This window comes from Phocoena sinus, chromosome 11, assembly GCF_008692025.1.
Source record: "Phocoena sinus isolate mPhoSin1 chromosome 11, mPhoSin1.pri, whole genome shotgun sequence".
Classification (NCBI taxonomy): domain Eukaryota; kingdom Metazoa; phylum Chordata; class Mammalia; order Artiodactyla; family Phocoenidae; genus Phocoena; species Phocoena sinus.
Genome location: NC_045773.1, coordinates 49,108,912 through 49,130,209, shown reverse-complemented (window position 1 = coordinate 49,130,209; position 21,298 = coordinate 49,108,912). Strand labels below are relative to the sequence as shown.

Genomic DNA, 21,298 nt, shown 5'->3' with positions numbered 1-21,298 from the left:
CTCATCTGAGGCTCGGGGTCCTCTCCCAAGCTCACGGGTTGTGAGAAGAATTCAGTTCCTTGCAGCTGCACGGCTGAGGTCCCCATTTCCTTGCCAGCTGCAGGCCAGGGATGCTGTCAGTAACTAGAAGCCACCTTGGTCCCAACTGGAAGCTTACTTCTTCTTCAAGCTTACTTCAACAGGACGGTCTCACTCCAGCCTGCTAGGATGGCGTTTTATACAACACGGTACAGTAATAACCCTGGAGTGATGATCCCATCACTCTTCTCATACAATGTAACCTAACCAAGGAAGTGACTAACCCGTCATATTCACAGATCCTTCCCGTACTGTAGGGGAGGGCATAATGTGCTCTTGCTCCCCTGAGGCCTTATCTTCTTCTCCTGCCCCCTCCTTCCTCCTTCATTTCCTCCTCCTTCACCTACCGCTAGTTCAGTCGGTCTCCACCAGGGAGCGCCATACGTTTCCGAAACTCTGTTAGTTGCCTACCCCAGAGCCATTTACTCCTTTCTCCGTCCTTATAAAATGCTAATACTGCTCTGGTGCCCACCCTTCTCTCTATCGCCCTGTTCTTCAGGAAACTGTTCTCAGCCCGTGCACCAAGAAGGTAAATCCTGACTGGTCTAAGTGGATCATTCTCCTTGCCAGTGATTGGTTTAGGAAGGACATGTGGTTACAGTTCTGGCCAATAAGAAGGGAAATCTGATGGTGAGCTTGAGGGAAAGGTTTTCCAGGCAGGCTGGTGAGAACAGACATAAGGGGAGATGCCATCACCCTCCTGCTACTGAATATTTTGCAAACTGGCAGCCACTTTTTTTGACCATGAGGGAAACCAGCTTTGAGGCTGGGATGAAAAAGGCAAAGTAATCTGATAGAGAGAGCCTGAGTCCTCTGTGATGTCATTCTGCTGCTGAAGTAGCCATCCCTAGTGACTCCTGCATTACGACCCCGTGTTATGTGAAGCAGTATCATTATGCTTAAGCCAGTTTGAATCTAGGTTTCCTAGCACTTGCAGTCGTAGGTACCTAAATGATTGTATGTGGCTGGGGGGATATCAATCTTAAATTGTGGCACCCACCCCAGAGCAGAGTGAATCAGTGTGAAATATTGTGGTTCCCTTGCTTTACATACTGTAGTTGGAAATATTAATGATGCTGATGAAGATAATGATAACAGCAGTTACACAGAGAGGAGTTAGCTCTGTCCAGGGAATGATGTCAAAGTTACCAGCATGAAATCTGCAAAATCCATTGCCCCTGATTTTACTGAATGGCATCTAGAAGGATATAAGTATAGATTTGACATGTTCCCTATAGTCTTCCAGATTCAGTGCTCCCTGGTTTGAAAATCCAGAGTAAATGTGCCAAGACAGACTTCAGAGGAGATGTTAATGATTTTGGCGTTAAGATCTTGAGTGAGTGCCTCTCTCCAATTCAAATCAAGGAAGCAGCGTGGTCCAAATCAGAATTTAGCTGGTTTATGCATATTGGGCCAACAGTATTGATTTTCCCAATATAAAATTCACTCTAAATGTTCTTTTTAATTTTGTTTGTTTGTTTGTTTTGCCATAAACATGCATCCCAACAGTATGGATGATATAAACCGTGTGGTCCTTTGGCCCAGAAAACCAAGTGAACTCTTGGGGAATTGTGTCCATCAGAAGTGTAGTTGGCTAATAATGCCGAAAGCAATTCATCTGCTTCTACACAGTGACTATAATTTGAAAGGTATCTTGTAGCCACTCAATCCATTCACACACATCTGGAGGAAGAAATAGAGAAGGCAAGTCACGCATTAAGTTATCAAGGTAAAATACTCTAGGTAAATGGCTCCATAAAGCCAAACAGAATGAACATTCAACGGGCAGAATATGGAGAAATCTGTCAGCCTTCCATTTATATTTTACATAAATCCAATAAACAGATGAGGCAAAACTAGGGCATTTTGCAGAACTCGAGAGATTCGTTCATTTTTATCGAGTCACATTGCTTGGGATAGATTAGCAGTTAGTCTCTAACAAGAATGGAATTTTTTCTTTTCAAAGTATATGGAAATGAGAATGGAAGCCAAACATCATCTGGGGAGGTCTATTTTTAGAGAAAGTGATTTGCTGAGGGTATTTGTCATTCATTCAGGAGGACAGCCAGCCCTGAGCCATGGCAGGCATCAGTAGTAATAACCAGCTCTTGCAAGGAAAAGAAAATAATCCTTCCATTCTTGAAAATCATTGAAAAGGAATGTTATCAAGTCAAACGCAAGCAAGACAGGCAGCAAGGGAATGAGAAAATTTAAGGCATTTTCTGTATATATGCATGCATGTACCGTAAATGTAGATTTTCTAGTGTGTGTTTCTCAGTGCACAGGTGTGAAAGTGTGTGTTCAGTGGGTTACGCGTGTCTGTATTACATGTTTCTGTGAATGTAAGTGATAATAGCTAATATTAATTGGGTTTATTCTATGTCTCAGACTCTGTGCTAAAAGCTTTATGGAGATTATCTCTTTGCATTATCTCTACAGCCTATGTTTTCCGTTCATGAAGAGGTTAATAGAGCTATTAGAAATCAAAACCAGGCCTCAGACCCAGACAGCTTGACCATTTCAGGCAGTTAGCTCCCCAGAGCCCTCTGCCACTGATTACATTACCATGCTGCAGAACAGCCATGTTTATATGTGTCTTTGTGTATTTTTTGTTTGTTTTGGAGACAGTCTTAAAGGGGAGCAGTTCTCTCTATTATCTGCATTAAAATAGTATCGGTAGGTATATTTCTCACAAACACATCCATCTTCTTGGTAACATATTAATGGGTTCAGCAGCAAAATGAGTTTGAAAAGCTAAAATCTCAGAGTGTTTGTTTGGATCCCTGGTTGTTGTTTGTCTTCATCTTCAGACAGAGCCCACACAGTTCGTTCTGGTGCCTTGCGTCTGGCCTCTGGCTGGTAAAAATCGGTGTGATGTTTGGGACTGGAAATTTAGGGGATTTGAACTCTCTTTATCCACATCTTTACATGGATCTCTAGTAGTCATCTCAAAATTAGCCCATCAAAAACAAATGCCCAGTATTCATCTCCTCTCCCCATCAGACATGCTTCTTCCCACTGTCCATCATCCCAGTAAATGGCCATTTCTCCAGTGGCAACTGCCCAGGACAAAAATCCTTGGATTCATCTTTGGCTTCTCTCTTTTCCTCACACACCACATCCAACTCACTAAGATACCCTACTTCAGAATATGCCCAGAACACACCATTTCTTACTATTTCCACTGCCATGGCCCTCGCTTAAGCCATCATCTGTCTATGAAAATGTTAGTCCTTTCTCCATGCATAAACCAGTGCAGTCCTTTACAGATACAGATCACTCAGTCAGGCAGTGACTTTCCATCACACTGAGAATAAATGCAAAGTCCTCCCCCAAGGCCTCTAAGGCCCTGCAGGACCAGCCTCTGCGTGTGTAACCTTATCTTTGTCCTCTGACTCCTCAACTCCCTCTCGGTCTGTCCTAGTCACCGGTGCTCAAGCTCCTTGGCGTTCCTCAAACACACAGAACGTATTTCCAGCTCAGGCTGGGAGGATGACCAGGATGAAAAGGTGCTGGTGGGGATGTTCTAAAGTGGCCCTTAAAAGAAGTATCCAGGGGGCTTCCCTGGTGGCGCAGTGGTTGAGAGTCCGCCTGCCGATGTAGGGGACACAGGTTCGTGCCCCGTTTCAGGAAGATCCCACATGCCGCGAAGCGGCTGGGCCCGTGAGCCATGGCCGCTGAGCCTGCGCGTCTGGAGCCTGTGCTCCGCAGCGGGAGAGGCCACAACAGTGAGAGACCTGCGTACCGCAAAAAAAAAAAAAAGAAGAAGAAGTATCCAGGACAGCCAGGCAGTATTTGGCCAACAAAGTTGCACCCTCATCATAGGAATTGAAACCATGGCAGCTACGCCCAGGAGAGTGTTCCTCCAGGGTGAGGTCTTTGAAAGGCAGTGATCAGAGGCCCCATATCTCCATTAAGCCAAGGGATGCGGCTTTGCAGGTGGCACACATGTACCTTGTGATGAGGCGACAAGGGCAGGGCACAAGCATGGATTTGGCAGTCTTGAGAAACCTGAATTTGATTCTGACTCCGCTGCTTACTGTCAACATAACTGTGGGCAGACACTTACCCTTTCGGAGTCTCGTTCTCCTCTTAGTTCAGAATTTTGCAGTGATTTACTCTCCTGCAATAATAGTTTGGGTTTGTCAAAAATCTACATATACCCGTGGGAGGGTAGCATGTAAGTGCTGTACCAGTTAAGAATATCAGCTCGACAGGGCTTCCCTGGTAGCGCAGTGGTTGAGAGTCCACCTGCCGATGCAGGGGACGCGGGGTCATGCCCCGGTCCGGGAAGATCCCACATGCCGCGGAGCGGCTGGGCCCGTGAGCCATGGCCGCTGAGCCTGCGCGTCCGGAGCCTGTGCTCCGCAACGGGAGAGACCACAGCAGTGAGAGACCCGCATACCGCAAAAAAAAAAAAGAATATCAGCTGGACAAGTTAAAGAAAATATTGGTTAAAGGGACCAAAAAATCCAACTTACAGTAATTTAAACAAGTATGGGTTGGTTTTTCTCACATAGTAAGAAGCCTAGAGATAAGAAGTTGCTGGCCTTGGCTTAGCTACTCAGCAAAGCCATCATGATCTTCCTTTTCTCTGCCACCTTGGCCTGTTGGCTTATGTCCCCATTGTCATGGGATAGCAAGAGGGCTGCTGTAGCTCTAGACATCATGTCTGTGTTCAAGCCAAGAAGGAAAGAGAGAAAGGTAGGAGCAACCAAGTCTTCCCTCTTTTATCAGGAAAGCAAAACTCTGGAGGAATCTACATTGGATGTACATTGCCTTGGCCAGAACTGTGTCATAAGCCATTTCCAGCCGTCAGGAAAGCTGGACACACTGCTGTTCTAAGAAAAAATGGAGGTTTTGTAAGGAAAAGAGAAGTAGGGACCGGAAGTTGGGTACACAGCTAACAGAGTCTGCCTTGGCGGGGGGCGGGGGGCAAAAACAAAAAAAAGCAGTGTCCTACAAAAATAAAAAAGGTTGAGAACTGCTTTGGGAGTGATATAAAGTTGATTGAGACCTAACCCAATCTACAAGGAATTCACAAATTTAGGGTGGGAGACACATAAAAAGAGAGTGAATACGATACAAATTGAAATAAGAACTGGACCTGTGATGCAAGCATTATGTTATGGTACACTCAAGGAGCAATTACTTCTGATTGGAATGATGGAGGCGTCTTCATGGATCTATTTGAGCACTTCCTACGTACCAGGCATTTCAACACTAATTGCAAAGGTCTCCCCAGAGAACAAGACAGAAAACCTGCCTGCCTTCATGGAGTTCACATCTTAAGGACAGAGACAAGAAACAATTAAACAAATAAAATGAACTCCAATTGTGACAACCCTGACATAGCAGGTGGCTTTCTCCAAGGGTGAGAGGGTGTTCCCAGACAGAGAAACAGCATGAACAGAGGCTCAGAGGCAGGAAAGTATATCCTCCTTGGTCACTTATGGCTGAAATTCCGAGTGAGGATGGAGGAACATGGTCAGCTTGGGTTGGCTGCAAATGCCTGGCTTGGTCAGAGTAAGCAGGACTGATTCTTGGCTTTATCACTTACAGTATGTCCTTTACCACTCTGACTCCCAGGACATCATCTACAAATTGGAATAATAGTCCCTCATAGAGCTGTAGGGTAGGTTTAATGGCACAGTGGCACACAGTAACTGCCTGATGAGGTGGATTGGAGGATTAAAGGAGATGATACACGTGAAGTTTTAGGAATAGTATGTGACACATCCGAAGGACTCAAATGTCAGCTGTAACTAATACCGTGCTTGTTGTCCTTGTTACTTCTCCTCCACAGAAATGAGGAAGTTAACACAAGCTGGCTTCCTCCTCCATCCTCCACCCCCTCACTACTTGTGTTTTGTTACTACAACTCGTGGTATTTTTATTACTGTTAAAACTAAATTACGTGTCATCTGTTCTAAATTACATGTCATCTGTTTCATTAAGTATTTATAACAGGTGAATTGTCTTTGTGAACTGTGTATACCAGTCATTTTAACTTAACCATGTTGAAATTATTTCAAGCGCAAGTTCTTTTATGCCTCGAGTTTTCCATATTTTCCAGTGCTTTTGTTTTCTCTGCTCCTGAGTGGTCATTTGTCTGGGTTGAGAATACTTGGGTCATAACGTAGTCTTACATTGTTTCACATTGGAGAAGAGAAACTTGAAGTGAGTCTAAGGTTTCTTTCTTCATGGGTGACCCACTTTCCTGCCTGTGTGTTTGGATGTCCTCCTTTTCTTTTGACACCTTGACGTTCTGACAGGACACTTGAACTTGCTGGCAGGAAAAGAGATAGCTCTTTTCACCAGGATGACCGGACACATGGTGGTTCCCTCATTGATGGGTTTGTCTTCTTCCCTCATTTAGCCCAGGAATTCTCTTTTATCTTTGAATAATGCTGCCGTTCCAGCCATTCTGAAATCTTCTTCAGGATCCAGTTATTTCTTTATGTCTTCTCTAATGATTTTCATCTTCTTGTATCTTTGTAATAAATCCTGTGTTTTATGTGAGCTTCTCAAACATAACCGCACATTGTAGGATCACGTTTCTGCAGAGTGAGTCCTTGTTGCTTTTACCTTTCCTGTTTTAAATTTTACTGTGGTATTTACTGCTTGCTACAAATTCTTTTCTTAACTCTAGCGAATCCCTTCCTTTATAACTGAGTTTGATCATCTCAGCTTTCGTATCTTATTTTTCAGAGATTATATGTTTCCAAGTGTATTGAAAGCACAGAGTGTATACAAAATTTACTTTTTATTCCAATAGTAAGCGTTTTCACAACTATGTTCTTCCTTTACCACCTGAGTGGTATAATATTTACTTATGTTTTAGAGGTTTTCACACACACCATATTATTGGTTTATGTTTTATGTTCTTTCATTTCTAAATGAAACGAGTTTTTCAAGATCTGGAATTTCTGCCTAAATATAGTGAGAAAAGTCGCCTTTGATCACTTTAGGAGTCAGGTAGATGTTGTTAGAGTCCTTGTATTATGTCTTGAGCTAGAAGGGAGGTCAATGTTAAGTACATATCATTAGTTGACTGAGACAGCAGCCTCAGGAATCACATAGAATAAGCAAATGGTACGTCTTCAGTAAATGTCGGCCGTTAAGAGCAGCAGCAGCATTGATCAATTTTGACTCCATAGAATTTTAAATTCATCCTCCGCAAACGCGTTGAGTAAATAAAGTCAAAGATGAATGACAAACTGAGGGGAAAAGGAGAGGAAAGTTTTCATCTCACTTGGGGAGATACATGGGCAGATATTCATTTTACAGTACTAAACTCAGTCTTGTGAGTGAAAAAAAAAAGCATGGGAGATGTAACTCACTCTTTAATTGTGGTCTAATATTCCATCAAATGGGGTACTAGATTAATTAACTGTTTCTCTGTGGATGAACATTTGATTGCTTCTAGTATTTTCTTGAGGCAGAGACCTGCATTTTTTCACCGAAGTCCATTTTCATTTCTTCCTGGCTATACAAATGGCAGATGAAGTTTTTATAAATCTATAAAATATGTTCATAACAATAAAAAGATCTATAAACTACTAGATAATGATTAAATTTTGAGCAGTTATTTTCTGCCCAGATAGCAGTTCATAGGTACCATTCCCTAATAAAACTAACCAGGGCTCCTTGGAGAAATGCTGGCTGCAAGACTGGAACAGGGAAAATATAAGATAAGCCTGGAGAACCCTGTAGTGTTAGCAAGTAGGGAAGTCTTCAGAAATAGTCAGGGCATGTGGAAAAGGACACAGATTCAAAGCAAAAGGAGCTTCCAGTGACCAAACCTGGGACAATTAGAGTAACAAAATGATGGTAGTAGGAAATTGTAACTCAGAATAAAGCAAAGATCCATCAGTCCATACTAATAGAAACACATAATTAATCAATAGGTGAAGAGGAAGAGAATACTAATTAATTAATATAGAAGGATAATGGAAATAGACTATCACCATTAGGCAAACACCAGGTAATAAGTTTTGCAGGCAAGAATCATCGATGGATGTTGAAATTAGAGGACAAATGCATGATGAGAAACAGGATATTTACATCATCTCAAAGTAGTTCCCGTACATGAAACTCATTCATTACAAAGAGAAAAATAGTAACTTGACAGTGGAGCAGCCTGGCTAATATCACGTCAGCCCACTGACCAAAGTTAGTATCACCAGTAATAGGACATACTGATGTCAGGTACCTCCTAATGTGCTGCATTGAGAAGAACACATCACTTTTGTCCTGTTCTTACTGAAAATATATAACCTCAATCTAATAGTGAGAAAACATCAGACAAACCCAAACTGAAGGACATTCTGCAAAATACTGTTTTGTAAACCTCAAAAAGGTAGAGGTTATGAAAGACAAAAAAAGACTGAGGACCTAACATAGATCCAAGAGACTAAGGAAATGAAACTAAATGCAATATGGAATCCTGGATTGGATCCTGGACCAGAAAAAAAGGCATTATGGGACAACTGGAAAAATCTAATAAGATCCATAGATTAGTTAACAGTTTTATATCAGTGTCAGTTTCCTGGTTACAATCAATTTACTATATTGTACTATGTAAGACGTTAACATTAGGGGAAAGTGAGTGAAAGTTACACGGGGATTCTACTATTTTGCAATCTTTGTATTACTAAAATTATTTTTAAATAACAAGTTCCAAAAAAAATAGGTAATGCAGTTTTCACTGTGTTGCTCTTTCATAGGTGAGCAATCCAGAGCCCTGCTGAATTGAAGAATTCAGAATAATTTTCTAACACCTAATAGCTAATGTTTAAAATCAGTAGTTTTTTTTTTCCTCATTTGGTGTAATCTAACTCTGGGGATTTTTCTTAATTATCTGAAAGAAGCAGATCTGTTGTTCATTTGACAAAAGAAACTGCCCTTAGCCCTTATCTTTAGCTAAATAGATTGTTAAAACCAGAGAAAGCATCAGATGGGGCTTTAAACAGAATTGGGATTCTATTTGCTGCTCTGATTCTCCAAGCTGCTATTAAAGCAAACACCGTTTACTAGGTTTCTATAAATCTAACGTGCAGCTTTAGAGGGGTTCTGCAGTGCTTTCAAAATGAAAAATCAAGGATCAGAAACAGTGTATGAAATACACAAAGGATTCAGCCTGTAACTTGACAATCCATTAGCCACTTTTTTCAACACCTAAGTAAGTTTTTCTTGAGTTAACAGAATACAAAATAGCAGAACCAGGGTATGGAAAAGTCCCCAGATGTAGACTCAGATACTTATGTTCAAGTTCTTTTTTCTTTAATTGAAGTATAGTTGACTTACAATATTATATTAGATTCAGGTGTACAACATAGTGGTTCAATGTTTTTATAGATTGTATTCCATATAAAGTTATAAAATATTGGCTATATTCCCTGTGCTGTATGTTACATCTATGCAACTTATTTATTTTATACCTAGTAGTTTGAACCTCTTACTATCCTACTATATATGTATGTGTGTGTGTGTGTGTGTGTGTGTGTGTGTGTGTACCTGAATCACTCGCCTCCTGTCTAAGTCTCTCTTCCTCCAGCATCAGTCCAATTTATAGCCAGAAGGACTTGACGTGCAGAAGGTGTGTTCTGCTCCTTTGCTGGTTCCAGGCCCTCACCTCTGTGGGCCTCAGTCTCACAGAGCGATTGCTTCATAGCCCCCTCGCAGTTAGCTTTGCTGGAGATGGAGAGTCCTCTTCAAAATAAGCGCTGTGCTCCCAAGGGCTCGTGACTCCCTTCCCCTGTATCAGTGAGGATGCGCTAGGTTACGGTTCGGTAACAAACACTCCAAGATAATCCAGGAACTCTTCCTTCCTGCTCCTTTGGCAGTTCCAGCCCCTCTGCTGGGTCTGGGCTGTAGGATGGAGGGAAAGGGACAAGAGTCTTGGCGGCCCACAGTTTCTGACCTGTTATGTAGGTTACTGCTGCTTCTCAGGCTAGCCCTTTCGGGCTGATGATGCTCCATTGCTGGTCTTAGTGGGGCTTCTCTAGAGGGCCCCCTGCAGGGTGTTCCCCACCCCTGACGCCATACAGTTTCCTGAAGTAGAGCACTGGCTTCACATGGTCCTGGCCAACTTCAAATGGGCAACAAGGCACAATCCCACCACATGTTTGAAAGGTGGGGAGAACAGCACTGTATTGCCGTGTACACACGATAGATACTCAACTTAATGGTTCAAAACACCAGCCATCTCTTTAGTTGATGATTCTATGGGTTGACAGTTTGAGCGGGACTCAGCTGGGCAGTTCTACTGGTCTCATCTACGCTCCTTGATTCCCTGCAGGGAGCAGGGTGGCTCTGCTTCAGGGGTGTCACTCGAGTGATGGGGGCTTCTGGACTGTGTGTCTCTCATCGTCCTTCAGGCTATATCGGCTTTGTGCATATGGCAGTTTGGCAGGTTTCCAAGAGGGCAGACAGAAGCATACAGGGCATCTTGAGATCTGGGCTTGGAAGTGGCTTAAAGTTGCTCTGCCACCTGCTGTTGGTCAAATTCCCCAAACCAACAAGATCTGAGGAACTCAGCTTTGATGGGAGGAGCTGCGAGGTCACCTTGTAAAGGGGCATGGGAAGGGGAAGGGTAGAGAACTGTGGCATCCACCCCAAGCACTAAGACCACCACATCTTCCTGATCTTCTGTGGGAGAAGTTGGGGGGCTGATGGCTAGATTAGGTGGCTAGACTCAGCAAGGCCAGATCAAGACATCTTCTGTGTCCAGTAGGGGTGTCTGACCACACTTGATGGAGGTCTTTATTAGAATAGTGTGATGAGCACTTGTTTTGTCTACAGCTTTGGGGCTTAGACATTAATTCCAGGCAACACGCATGGATATTCAATCACAAAAGGAAAACTGCCTTAAAGGTGAAGTGACCTACTACAGGTCATGCAGCTGCTAAGTGGTTCATTTCTTTTATCTGGGGAGAGGGGAAACTATGCACTAAGGGCTGCTGATTAAAAAGCATAATAAATGCCAGAGACTTAAAAGGCCGCTGTGGCTGGGATGGGCAGAGCAAGGTGGACGGTGGTGTGAGCTGTCATTGGGATCCAGAATCTACCAGTCCCTGGAGCCCATGGCAAGGAGCTTTTCTTTAAATTTATAAAGAACAAAGGAAGCTCTGTGAAGGATTTTAAACAACAGGGCTCACATTTTGTTTCCAAAAGACCCTTCCGGCTGCCATGTGAAAACTAGATTGGAGGTGCAGACTGGACCAAACCGAGTTAGGATTCCTCCAGCCTCATGTGGTGCCACTCCATGGGTCCCAAAGGCAAAGGAGAAATGGTCTAGTTTGCCATGAGCAAAACCGAGAGGCAGGGCACAGGGAGGAGCAGAGAAAGTCAAATGGATAATTTCACACCGTGCCCTCCTCAAACACACGCACACACACACGCATACGCACGCACACACACTGCTTCGGACCCAAGCAGGCTTGAGAAGTTCCGGCTTGTGTTCTGTGATACTTTAGCCAGATTAATTCCGAATCAGACAGTGGCCTCCTCTGCTTTGCTATGTGAACAGACAGATGGCTGCCAAGGGACCACAGCAGAGAAAGACCAGCAGAGACCCCAGCATGAGGGACCCAGCCTTTGAGCCCAGGAGTTCATACAATTAATATTTCCAGTGATTCCACTTCAAAAGGCAAATGGTGTCCAAAGCAGTGGGATATTTTGACAACACGTGGGTGGGAGGGCAGGGAGGCAGAGAGGAGGGGCAGGCGGTGGAATAGGGGCTGCTGACATCACCCATCCCCTCAGGGACATCTGTGAGCCTCCCCAGGGGCTGAGGAAGTCCGTAGGAACAGAGCAGTCCATGGAGCAGGCCTCAGCCCCACAGCAGGAGTCTGCACGATTGATCATAAGTCTGTTCTGTCATTGCATTGCAGCTCCAGAAACTAAAACGATCACTTTCTTTCAAGACCAAGAGTTTACGGAGCAAAAGTGCTGACAACTTCTTCCAGCAAACCAACAGCGATGCGAAACTGCAGGCAGACATGCTTTCGGAGGTCAGCCCCAGCTCCAGCCTGCTCCCTGCCCCCGGATGCCTGACGTCCACAGTCACCAGGGCCGGCCTGTACCCAGGCGGCGGCAAGGCCCACGCCTTTCAGGAGCACATCTTCAAGAAGCCCACTTTCTGTGACGTCTGCAACCACATGATCGTGGGTAAGCCGTCCCTCTGCCTCCTCCTCCAGGTCCTTGCATCCCTGCAAAGCCAGGTGAGAGGGGTGTACCTGAGTCCAGGTCCCCGTGGACAGACTCTGAGTCTGTCTGATATGCAGGAGGGTTGTTTGGGAGCGTTTGGGGTGACAGTGTGTGTCAACAGGTAAGGGAAGCAGGGCTGGGTGGAGGGAGACGCTGGGTTGTGGTACAGATGGAAGAAAGCTTCCAGCCGATCCCCAGGGAGCTCTCAAGCCCCGTACAGTCATCTCGCGTTGAGGCCAGAGGTCTGGGACTTTGTACCCCTGCATCAGCTCTCACCGGGTACGGGCAGCCCCTGGGGAGGGGGCAAAATCTTTTTAGCTAAGGGCAGTTAAGGGAGAGGGAATCCGTGGGAGGCAATCAAGGTGCTGGGCAGTTGGGGTTCGAACGCCTCTGTTCTGCAGGGAGATCTGAGTGACGCATTGCAGGGTCCTCTCCAGTATGCGTGGCCGTGTCTATCTGGGGTCGCCTGGGCAGGGGGTCTGTGGCTTGCTGAGCTCCAGGTGAGTGACCGAGACAGGCAGCTGTGGAAGACAGGAGACCTCAGGGAGGCACTGACCCAGGCAGGACAGGGGATTCGGTTGGAATGGTGATTACAATTCTGGACCCGGAAAGGACTCACTCCTGGTACCTCAGAGAAATGGTGATAGCCTGAGCGTCTTGCGAGTTGTGCCCAGATGAAGAGAATGACCTATAAAATGTCCCAGCTAGAAGGAAGACCTGAGCCATCGAGAGCCAGGCGCACAGAAATTCCGCAGTTAACGCTCTTCTGCCTGTCCCACAGTGGAAACCCAGTGACCAAACAGATGGAGGAAACCGTAAAGGTACTTCGGGTGGAACTCAGAGTGAATTGAAACCCGTTGTTTCAAGAACAGCAGCGTGTCCTGGTGATTGACGGGCCACTGCAGAACAAGAGAGGAGGGGGAAGGAGACGCCCATGTGTGCTCTCAGGGGGCAGTTAGGATGTACCCACCCTAGGAGAAGTTGAAGGGCAGAAGGCTGGAATTAAGAGAGGAAATGAGGCTGGGAATCAAACGATGCAAGGCTGACCGAGATGGGGACTGTCCTCCTGAGACGGTGCTGATCCTGCAGATACGAAGCCAAGCAAGGCCTAGAGTGCCTGGACAGCCACTGAGAGGGTAACAGGTGTGAGAGACAGGCCTTCCCCACGTGGGGTCCCAATGCCAGGCCCACGCCATACCTCCTGCTCACTTATGGCCTGGATGCTGCAGCGCTGGGTTTGGCCGTGAAGGCTTCAGGGAAGAACACTTTAAGATCAAGAACCTGTTTCCCAAGCTGGGAGCCAGGGCCCAGTGTGGCCCTGATATGTCGCTCATCTCACCTTCCAGCTCCTCAACCCTGAAACCCTTCCCAGCCCCCCGTTCCCCCTTCAGTACCCATTTCCCGTGGCCCAGCACCTCTTCTGGGTATGACAGTTGTCTCAGGTCGGATTCCCTAGAAGCAGAGCCTGACATGGGGACTCAAGTGCACGTAATTTATTGAGAGGGTGCTCTCAGGACAAGAGGGAGAGAGGGAAGCGGATGGAGAAGGGGAGGAACTAAACTAGGAAGTGGTGTTAGGTGGATCTTGCGGGAGTCTGGAGCATGAATTTCACCAGTTGGTCCTTCCTTGAGGCCAGCCTTTGGTATCAGTGGGCTTCCCTCCTCCTCCCATGATGGAGGTCATTTCAAACCCCTGAGCAAAGTGGCTCATGTTCTGCCGATGGCAATTTTCGGAAGAAAGGGGCAGCTGTGAGCCACGAGCAGCCAGCACACATACCACCAGTGTTATTAGTGAGGTTTCGCTGCTATAACGAATTGCCACAAACTTGGTAGCTTCAAACCACACAGATTTATTACCTTATAGTTCTGGAGATCAGAAGTCCACAATGAGTCTCACTGGGCTAAAATCAAGGTGTCTGCAGAGCTGCATTCCTTTCTGGAGGCTCTAGGGGGGAAATCCATGTTCTTGTCTTTTCCAGCTTCTAGAGGCTGCCCACACCTTGGCTTGTGACCCCTTTTTATGTTCAGTGCAATGAAGCGTGGCAGTGGCAGGTCACGTCTTTTTCACACCACCATCCCTTTGGTCCTGACTCTCCCCCTTTCCTAAAGATTCTTGTGATTACACTGGACCTACCTGGGTAAACCAGGATCACCTTCCCATCTCAAGGTCACCTGATTAGCAGCCTTACTTCCATTTGCACCCTTGAGTTCCCCTTGCCACGTAACATAACTACTCACCAGTTCTGGGGACTAGGACATGGACATCTCTGGGAGGCCATTGTTCTGCCTATACCTACCCAGTACGGGGTATCTGGGTAGGGTATCAGCAGTGTCCACCATGGCAATAGAAGAAAACCTTAGTTGAAGATCACAAGACTGGCCTCCGTGGATTCCTTTCCATGCTGTCTCTGATGCCAGTCATGTGATAGTTATATTCCAGCCAAAGGCTTTGTGATGTCACAGGGTGAGAGGCCATATTACTTTGAAGTGGGCAGAGAGGTACCTTTCCATATGGTACACAGAATGGGGAGAGCGCGGACCCATGTTTTGCTCCTGGCTATTCCCATGAAACAATTAGCCCCTTCCCTTCCCAGATGAAATGAGATGAGGGAGTGAGGACGGTAGAAAGACCATGCGTGTAGAACCAGACAGCCTGGATTAGAGCCCCGTGCAGCTGTGTGACCTCATGCCAGTGACTTGCCTTCTCTTAACCTGTGTCCTCATTTTATGCGGAGATGATAATACCACCCTCAGGGTTTTGTGTGGACTAATGAAGTGGTAGAAGGGAAGTACCAGGCATCTAATAGACCTCAGCAGAGGAAGGGTATTGGAATTGATATCATTATCATTATTATGAAACAAGAAAATAGTCATCTTCCTAAGGAAGAGAAAGCTAGAGGGTAAACCAAATTAGAGTAACAAAAAAAATTTGTTGACACTTTATAGGCATAAATAATTTAAAAAATAATGTCATGGTAACAAAATAATTAGTCCCTCATCTACACAGCAGTGTTTTACATACACCTTAAAGATTGCCTCTGGGGCTTCCCTGGTGGCGCAGTGGTTGAGAGTCCGCCTGCCGATGCAGGGGACACGGGTTCGTGCCCCGGTCCGGGAGGATCCCACGTGCCGCGGAGCGGCTGGGCCCGTGAGCCATGGCCGCTGAGCCTGCGCGTCCGGAGCCTGTGCTCCGCAACGGGAGGGGCCACAACAGTGAGAGGCCCGTGTACCGCAAAAAAATAAAAAAAAAAATAAAAAATAAAAATAAAAAAAAAAGATTGCCTCTGATTCTGCATTTCCCATTCTGTGAGGGATATGAACAAGCAAGCAGGTGTCTAGAAGAGAGTGATCAGAATGGTGAGTGGTGTGCCAAAATAAGATTGTGAGGAAACCCTGGGAGTTTGGTGTGGAAAAGACTTTGGATGGGGCTTTCCTGGTGGCACAGTGGTTGAGAGTCCGCCTGCCGATGCAGGGGACACGGGTTCGTGCCCTGGTCCGGGAAGATTCCACATGTCGCAGAGCGGCTAGGCCTGTGAGCCATGGCCACTGAGCCTGCGCATCCAGAGCCTGTGCTCCGCAACGGGAGAGGCCACAACAGTGAGAGGCCCGCGTAACGCAAAAAAAAAAAAAAAAGACTTTGGATGTGCAACTGTGTTTTAAAACACCATATTGGAAAAGTCAAGAGACTTACTCTCTGTGCCTTTAGAGGGAAGGGTTGGGAGCAAGGGGTAAAGTTAAAAGACAGATTTCAGGGAGAATATAACCATTTAACTGAGGCATTTGACCGGTAATTGAAGGGCCTGCCTTATGAGTAGCGAGTAATTTAACTTCTCCCAGGCGTAGGTGGTCTTGAACATCTTCCCCTACTTAATTAACCGATATTCTTTGAAATGAGCCTCTGCTGCTTCCCAAAGAGACCAGTGTCTGTCATCATTGAACGTGGAAATATCAGTGGTTTCCAGTGTAACCGGGAAGGCAGGGTTCTGCGGTGTCCTTCACCCTTGGCCAAGGCCCAGTTGGCGGGGGGAGGGTGTGTGTGGAGGGGTGTTTATTCAAAATGGGGAGCAGCATCAGCCACTTTTGCAACCATACACACAGGCCTGTCCTCATCCTCAGAAAACCATTCTCTATTCACACTGTCATTTTCTAGTCTCTATTATTATTCATGTTCTTCCTTCTAACAGGCCACATTTAGGAAGAGTGCTTTGTGTCAGTCAAGGATTTCCGAAAAATCGCCGTATCACAACTACTCTAAAACTCCAGCGTGCTCAAAACAGCTTTCTTTTACTCTTACTCAGCATCTTCAGATCACCTGGGGTTTGGCTGATCCAAACTCAGCTCAATTATTGCGTCCTCTCTCTCTTCCTTATCTCTTGCCCTTTTGTTGGACCCACGGGCTGCCCATGCCATGTCCTTCTAATGGCAAGGACAAGTGGAAGCATACAGAGCTTCCAGAGGGCCTTGGGTTGGAGGAACCCAACTGTCACTTCTGTGGGCACTCCACCGTGATGTGGGTCAAACCCATGTCCAGGGATGGAGAAGTGCACTTTGCCCCCAGTAGCAGGGATAGCAAAGCCACCTGCGAAGGACAGAGTGAAGAATGTTAATAATCCAGCCTACCACTGGGCTTAGGGTGGCCTCTGCACTACGGAGCCTTTTTTGTCTGGGAGACACTACTAAGTCTTAGAGCTAAACTACCTTCCACGTCCATTCTGCATCTGGAAGTGATGCCTGGCATCTGACCATTACCATGGCAGGGAGGGGGTCTTATCATGTCTTGTGCTCAGAAGTCTGAGACAATTTGGCCTCCAACTTCATTTTTGTGTCTACCTACCTAGCTTCATAATTTGATGCATCATTTTCAATTTCCACACAGATTTCCACTGTCCTTTTCAAGGCAGTGCTATTCATAACCCTTAAATAGGTGATGATGAGTCTCTATTTTCAGTCTCATGACGAGTGTGAAAAGACCGACAGCCTGTGTCTTTTTAAAACAACTAATGGAAGTGAGTTCACCTCTGAGGAATGTCACAGTCATTACCCTAAAGAGGATTCCAGGTACATCTCAAGTACAGTGACAATTTTGAAAGATTCTGTTTTGAAAATCACACCAAAAAAATGCTTTGTGTTAAAGAGAATTTCACTATACTTTTCTCTTCTCAGAATTAAATGTATAGTGTAACTGCCTTTTTAACATAAAAAGAAAGAGAAGAAAGAGAAAAAACAGTCAACAAGGCACACTGCTCTTTTCAAAGATGAAAACCAAGTAAACCAAATAGTAGGCTCCTTCAAGGAAAGGAGAAAGGGTATTAGAGAGGTGATGTGATACCAGAGGGAACGAGGAAAGGGAAAGGGCAGAGGAAGGAGGCGAGGAGAGGAAGAGGAGTGAGGTAAAGCAGAGGCTGATGGACGTTATCCTTCCCGAAACACTGCCCAGGGCTTGTCATCTGTGATAGAGCACAGCTGATCTGCCCTTTTTCTTTACTCTGCAAACCTAACCTCCTGTCTCTACATAATCACCTGAAGATTTGTATTCTTTTTTTTTTTTTTTTTGGCGGTACGCGGCCTCTCACTGTTGTGGCCTCTCCCGTTGCGGAGCACAGGCTCCGGACGCGCAGGCTCAGCGGCCATGGCTCACGGGCCCAGCCGGTTCGCAGCATGTTGGATCTTCCCGGACTGGGGCACGAACCCATGTCCCCTGCATCGGCAGGCAGACTCTCAACCACTGCGCCACCAGGGAAGCCCAAGATTTGTATTCTTTAAGCCTCAGCTCATCTTCATTTTCTAAATTCTGGGGAAAGTCCCCCTGCTACTATCCCCTTAGAATGACATTCCAGAGAACATATTAAAGCAGGTTTTTTCCTCTCAACTGAGAACCAAAGGTTATGTAATGATGGCCAAGAAAAATCAAATCTCATTTGTGCAGTTTCTAGCTGATGGATATTTGTATAAAAATAAATGGAATCTGGCATCCTCGCTGTCTAGGATTTCTGAGTTGGAATGGACACTCAGAGTTGGGTTTACAGGGTCTCACATGTGTGCCTCGCCTAGCTGCCTAGGCCTTAAAGCTGGAAAGCCTAAACATTTGCCACCGGAAAGTGGCAGTAAAAGTAGACCAGGACCCCAGCCTCATTCCCTGCCCATCTCTTTCTAATTTCTTTGGCTCCTTCACTCCTCATTCCCTAGTGCCCGCATTGCCCTTGACCTTAGACCTGAGATTGCTCCTCCCCTGCTGACCCTGCCCTTAGGCCCCTTGGGTTAAGCAGGCACTATGGCATGCCTCCCGCCTCCAGGACATGGCTACCCTTTATGATCACCTCCTTTCCAGAAATGTGGTCACCTGTGCAAGCCAAAGATGATCAAGCCAGTCTTTCATGGAGACATGAGAGAAATAGGCAGGTGTGTTCACCAGCCCCAGTGCTGGATGCCCAAACCTTTGGGTCAACAGGATTCAAGAGCCAGTCAGACTAGGAGAATCCTCTTGGACTTGCTTAGAAGAAAAATACTTCCTCCACCAAAACAATCCACTCTTGCCATCTTTAGGCCTTGGCAGTGGGAGTTAGGGTGGGCGACGCGTCTTCACTGGGCACCCAGTACATGTATTCCATCTAGGGCACTCTGTCTTTACAATGAACTGTCTACAGTGACTCGTTTCAGGAGAGCGTTGAATTTCCTTGTGGTAATCTGCATCTCATTGGAATTGTAAAGACTCGAACAAGTCAGTATGTGCTATTAGCATAATGAACTCAGTGCATGAGTCCACTCTGTCAATTAAGGAGATTTTTCTAAGGGACTCCATTCTGACACCTTGTTTCCAAAACTTTTTTTTTTTTTTAATTTATTTTTTTGCTGTGTTGCATCTTCGTTTCTGTGTGAGGGCTTTCTCTAGTTGTGGCAAGCGGAGGCCACTCTTCATGGTGGTGCCCGGGCCTCTCACTATCACGGCCTCTCTTGTTGCGGAGCACAGGCTCAGTAGTTGTGGCGCACAGGCCTAGTTGCTCCGCGGCATGTGGGATCCTCCCAGACCAGGGCTCGAACCCGTGTCCCCCGCATTAGCAGGCAGATTCTCAACCACTGCACCACCAGGGAAGCCCCCAAAACTACTTTTAAATTAGCTAAATGTTTTTAGTTGGCAGCCACTTAGAAGACACAGCATATTAAATGGGCACATATTTTCTAAACAAATATTTAGCAAAAAGGCTGGATTTTGTTGCCTGAAATGTCAAGTTTCCTTATACAGTCACTGCAGTCAAAGGATCATTTACTTTCTAACTGTCCGAGTAGCAACCACTGGGGAAAACAGTAATGACTTTGTCCTGGGTAAGAATCCCTAAAACAGGACAGAGTTAGAGATCCTAGTGAAAGTGGTTTATTATGGGGAGAGCCCTCAGGAGAAGGGGAATCAGAGAAACAGGACCAGGCAGGGGGAGGAGTCAAGCAAGGATGTGGTCTCAGCTGGAGTTGACGTCACATGATCCCACCCAGGGGGAGCTCTGGAACACAGATTTTATCCTATGGCCAAGTAGCCCCACCTTGAGACCAGGGTGTTGGCCTTTGTATACTCCTGTCGCTCAGTCATTGGCCATGGCTGCCCCCCAGGGGGCAGTGGGAGTGTGACATCCCAGACAAAGAGGATCCCATTTGGCTGAGAACAATTCTCTGAAAAAGGGCACCTGTGAGCCATTCGGAGCCAATACTCACAGTGTCAGTACGATAAGTAAAATCTAGGCGAGGCACTAACAGCATCAGTATCTCTGTAAACACACTTTAATGCTACAAGACGCAATATAAAAACATCCTCCACTAGGAATGAATTTGAAATGCAGATGGACCGTGACATTGTTGTACCTATAACACTGTGTTATCATTATAATGGATAATATAAGGAGAGGAAATATTACATTACACTGAGTCACGGAACTTTCTGCTATGCTTTTGTTTGACCATTAATTTAGTTGTTTCCTGACCTATTCGGACCTCATCCGATTGCTTGAAAAAGCCATAAACATTGAAACATGAACCACACCTTGAATGGAAATATTCACTCACTGTTGAAGTTGTTTCTTGGTGGAAAATGCCAAACAGAAATCAAGGGGAATATTAAAAAAAGCAAATGTAAAATCTATGTATTCTCAGGATGGAATTAAAACTCTTGAAATGCCATCAGTCATTTAGCTGGACAGTTGTTTTAGGAGCTGTGCAGCTTATAAATAAGAAAATACAAGTGCTCTCTAGAACCTTTTTCTTAAATTTCAGATGTATATTGTCCTTTGGGCTGTGGTATGTGTCCATCATAAAATGTGGTACCTAGACCTCAGTGGTTTGCCCTATGGGATTGTTAATCTCTGGAGTCTTAATTGCTTACAAGTAGCAGTAAACTGCTACTTTTCTACTAGGGGACAAAAAGGCAACATAGTGCCTGGACCAACAGAAGTAATTTCTTTGTATTCTTTGCTTATCTGGCCCCCTTGAGAGAATTGTGTTGCTTCTGGGGACAGGGTTTTAAGTGAAAGTAAATAAAACTGGAGCACACCCAGGGTAGGGAGATAGTGACTCTGCCGGCTGAGGAATGTTTACAGGAGGTGGCAGTGCTTGGCTGGGAGAAGACATTGTCTTCAAATAGCTGAAGTGATCTCATCTGGAAGAGGGTTTAAACTTGCTCAGGGTCCCAGGTACACAATGATGGATGATACAGTGAGGCAGAGTTCAAGATGCTAAAAGGAAGAGCTTCTAAAAGTATTCCCAGAAGTAGGCTTCGTAGATTTAGGGAGGGAGGATTTTCTATAGTAAAATATGTTTGGAAAATGCTGTACACTACACTCCCTTTGTATAATCACAGCACATGTTAGCATTTTGAAGTCCTGCTATCCTGAAGACAACCAGGTGTTATCAGTGGAGAGCAGAGGCAGTGGAGCAAATGGGTTATAACGGAGTTCTCCCTCCTGAAGATTTTCTTTTCCCTAATTCCACTCGGCTGTCATTGAACACTATTTGGCATGTCTCTCTTT

The 21,298-nt window shown here is 45.6% G+C and overlaps 1 protein-coding gene across 3 annotated transcripts in view; it reads left to right on the top strand.

The window, feature by feature from the left end:
* STAC (SH3 and cysteine rich domain) overlaps positions 1-21,298 on the top strand; it is a 102,814-nt gene that overhangs the window by 23,996 nt on the left and 57,520 nt on the right. For 2 of the 3 annotated variants that reach the window (XM_032650476.1, XM_032650475.1), the window contains exon 2: positions 11,976-12,252. In XM_032650476.1, coding sequence (XP_032506367.1) covers positions 11,976-12,252 — 277 coding nt within the window. The remainder of the gene's footprint in view (positions 1-11,975; positions 12,253-21,298) is intronic. The other variant, XM_032650477.1, reaches the window with a different exon arrangement.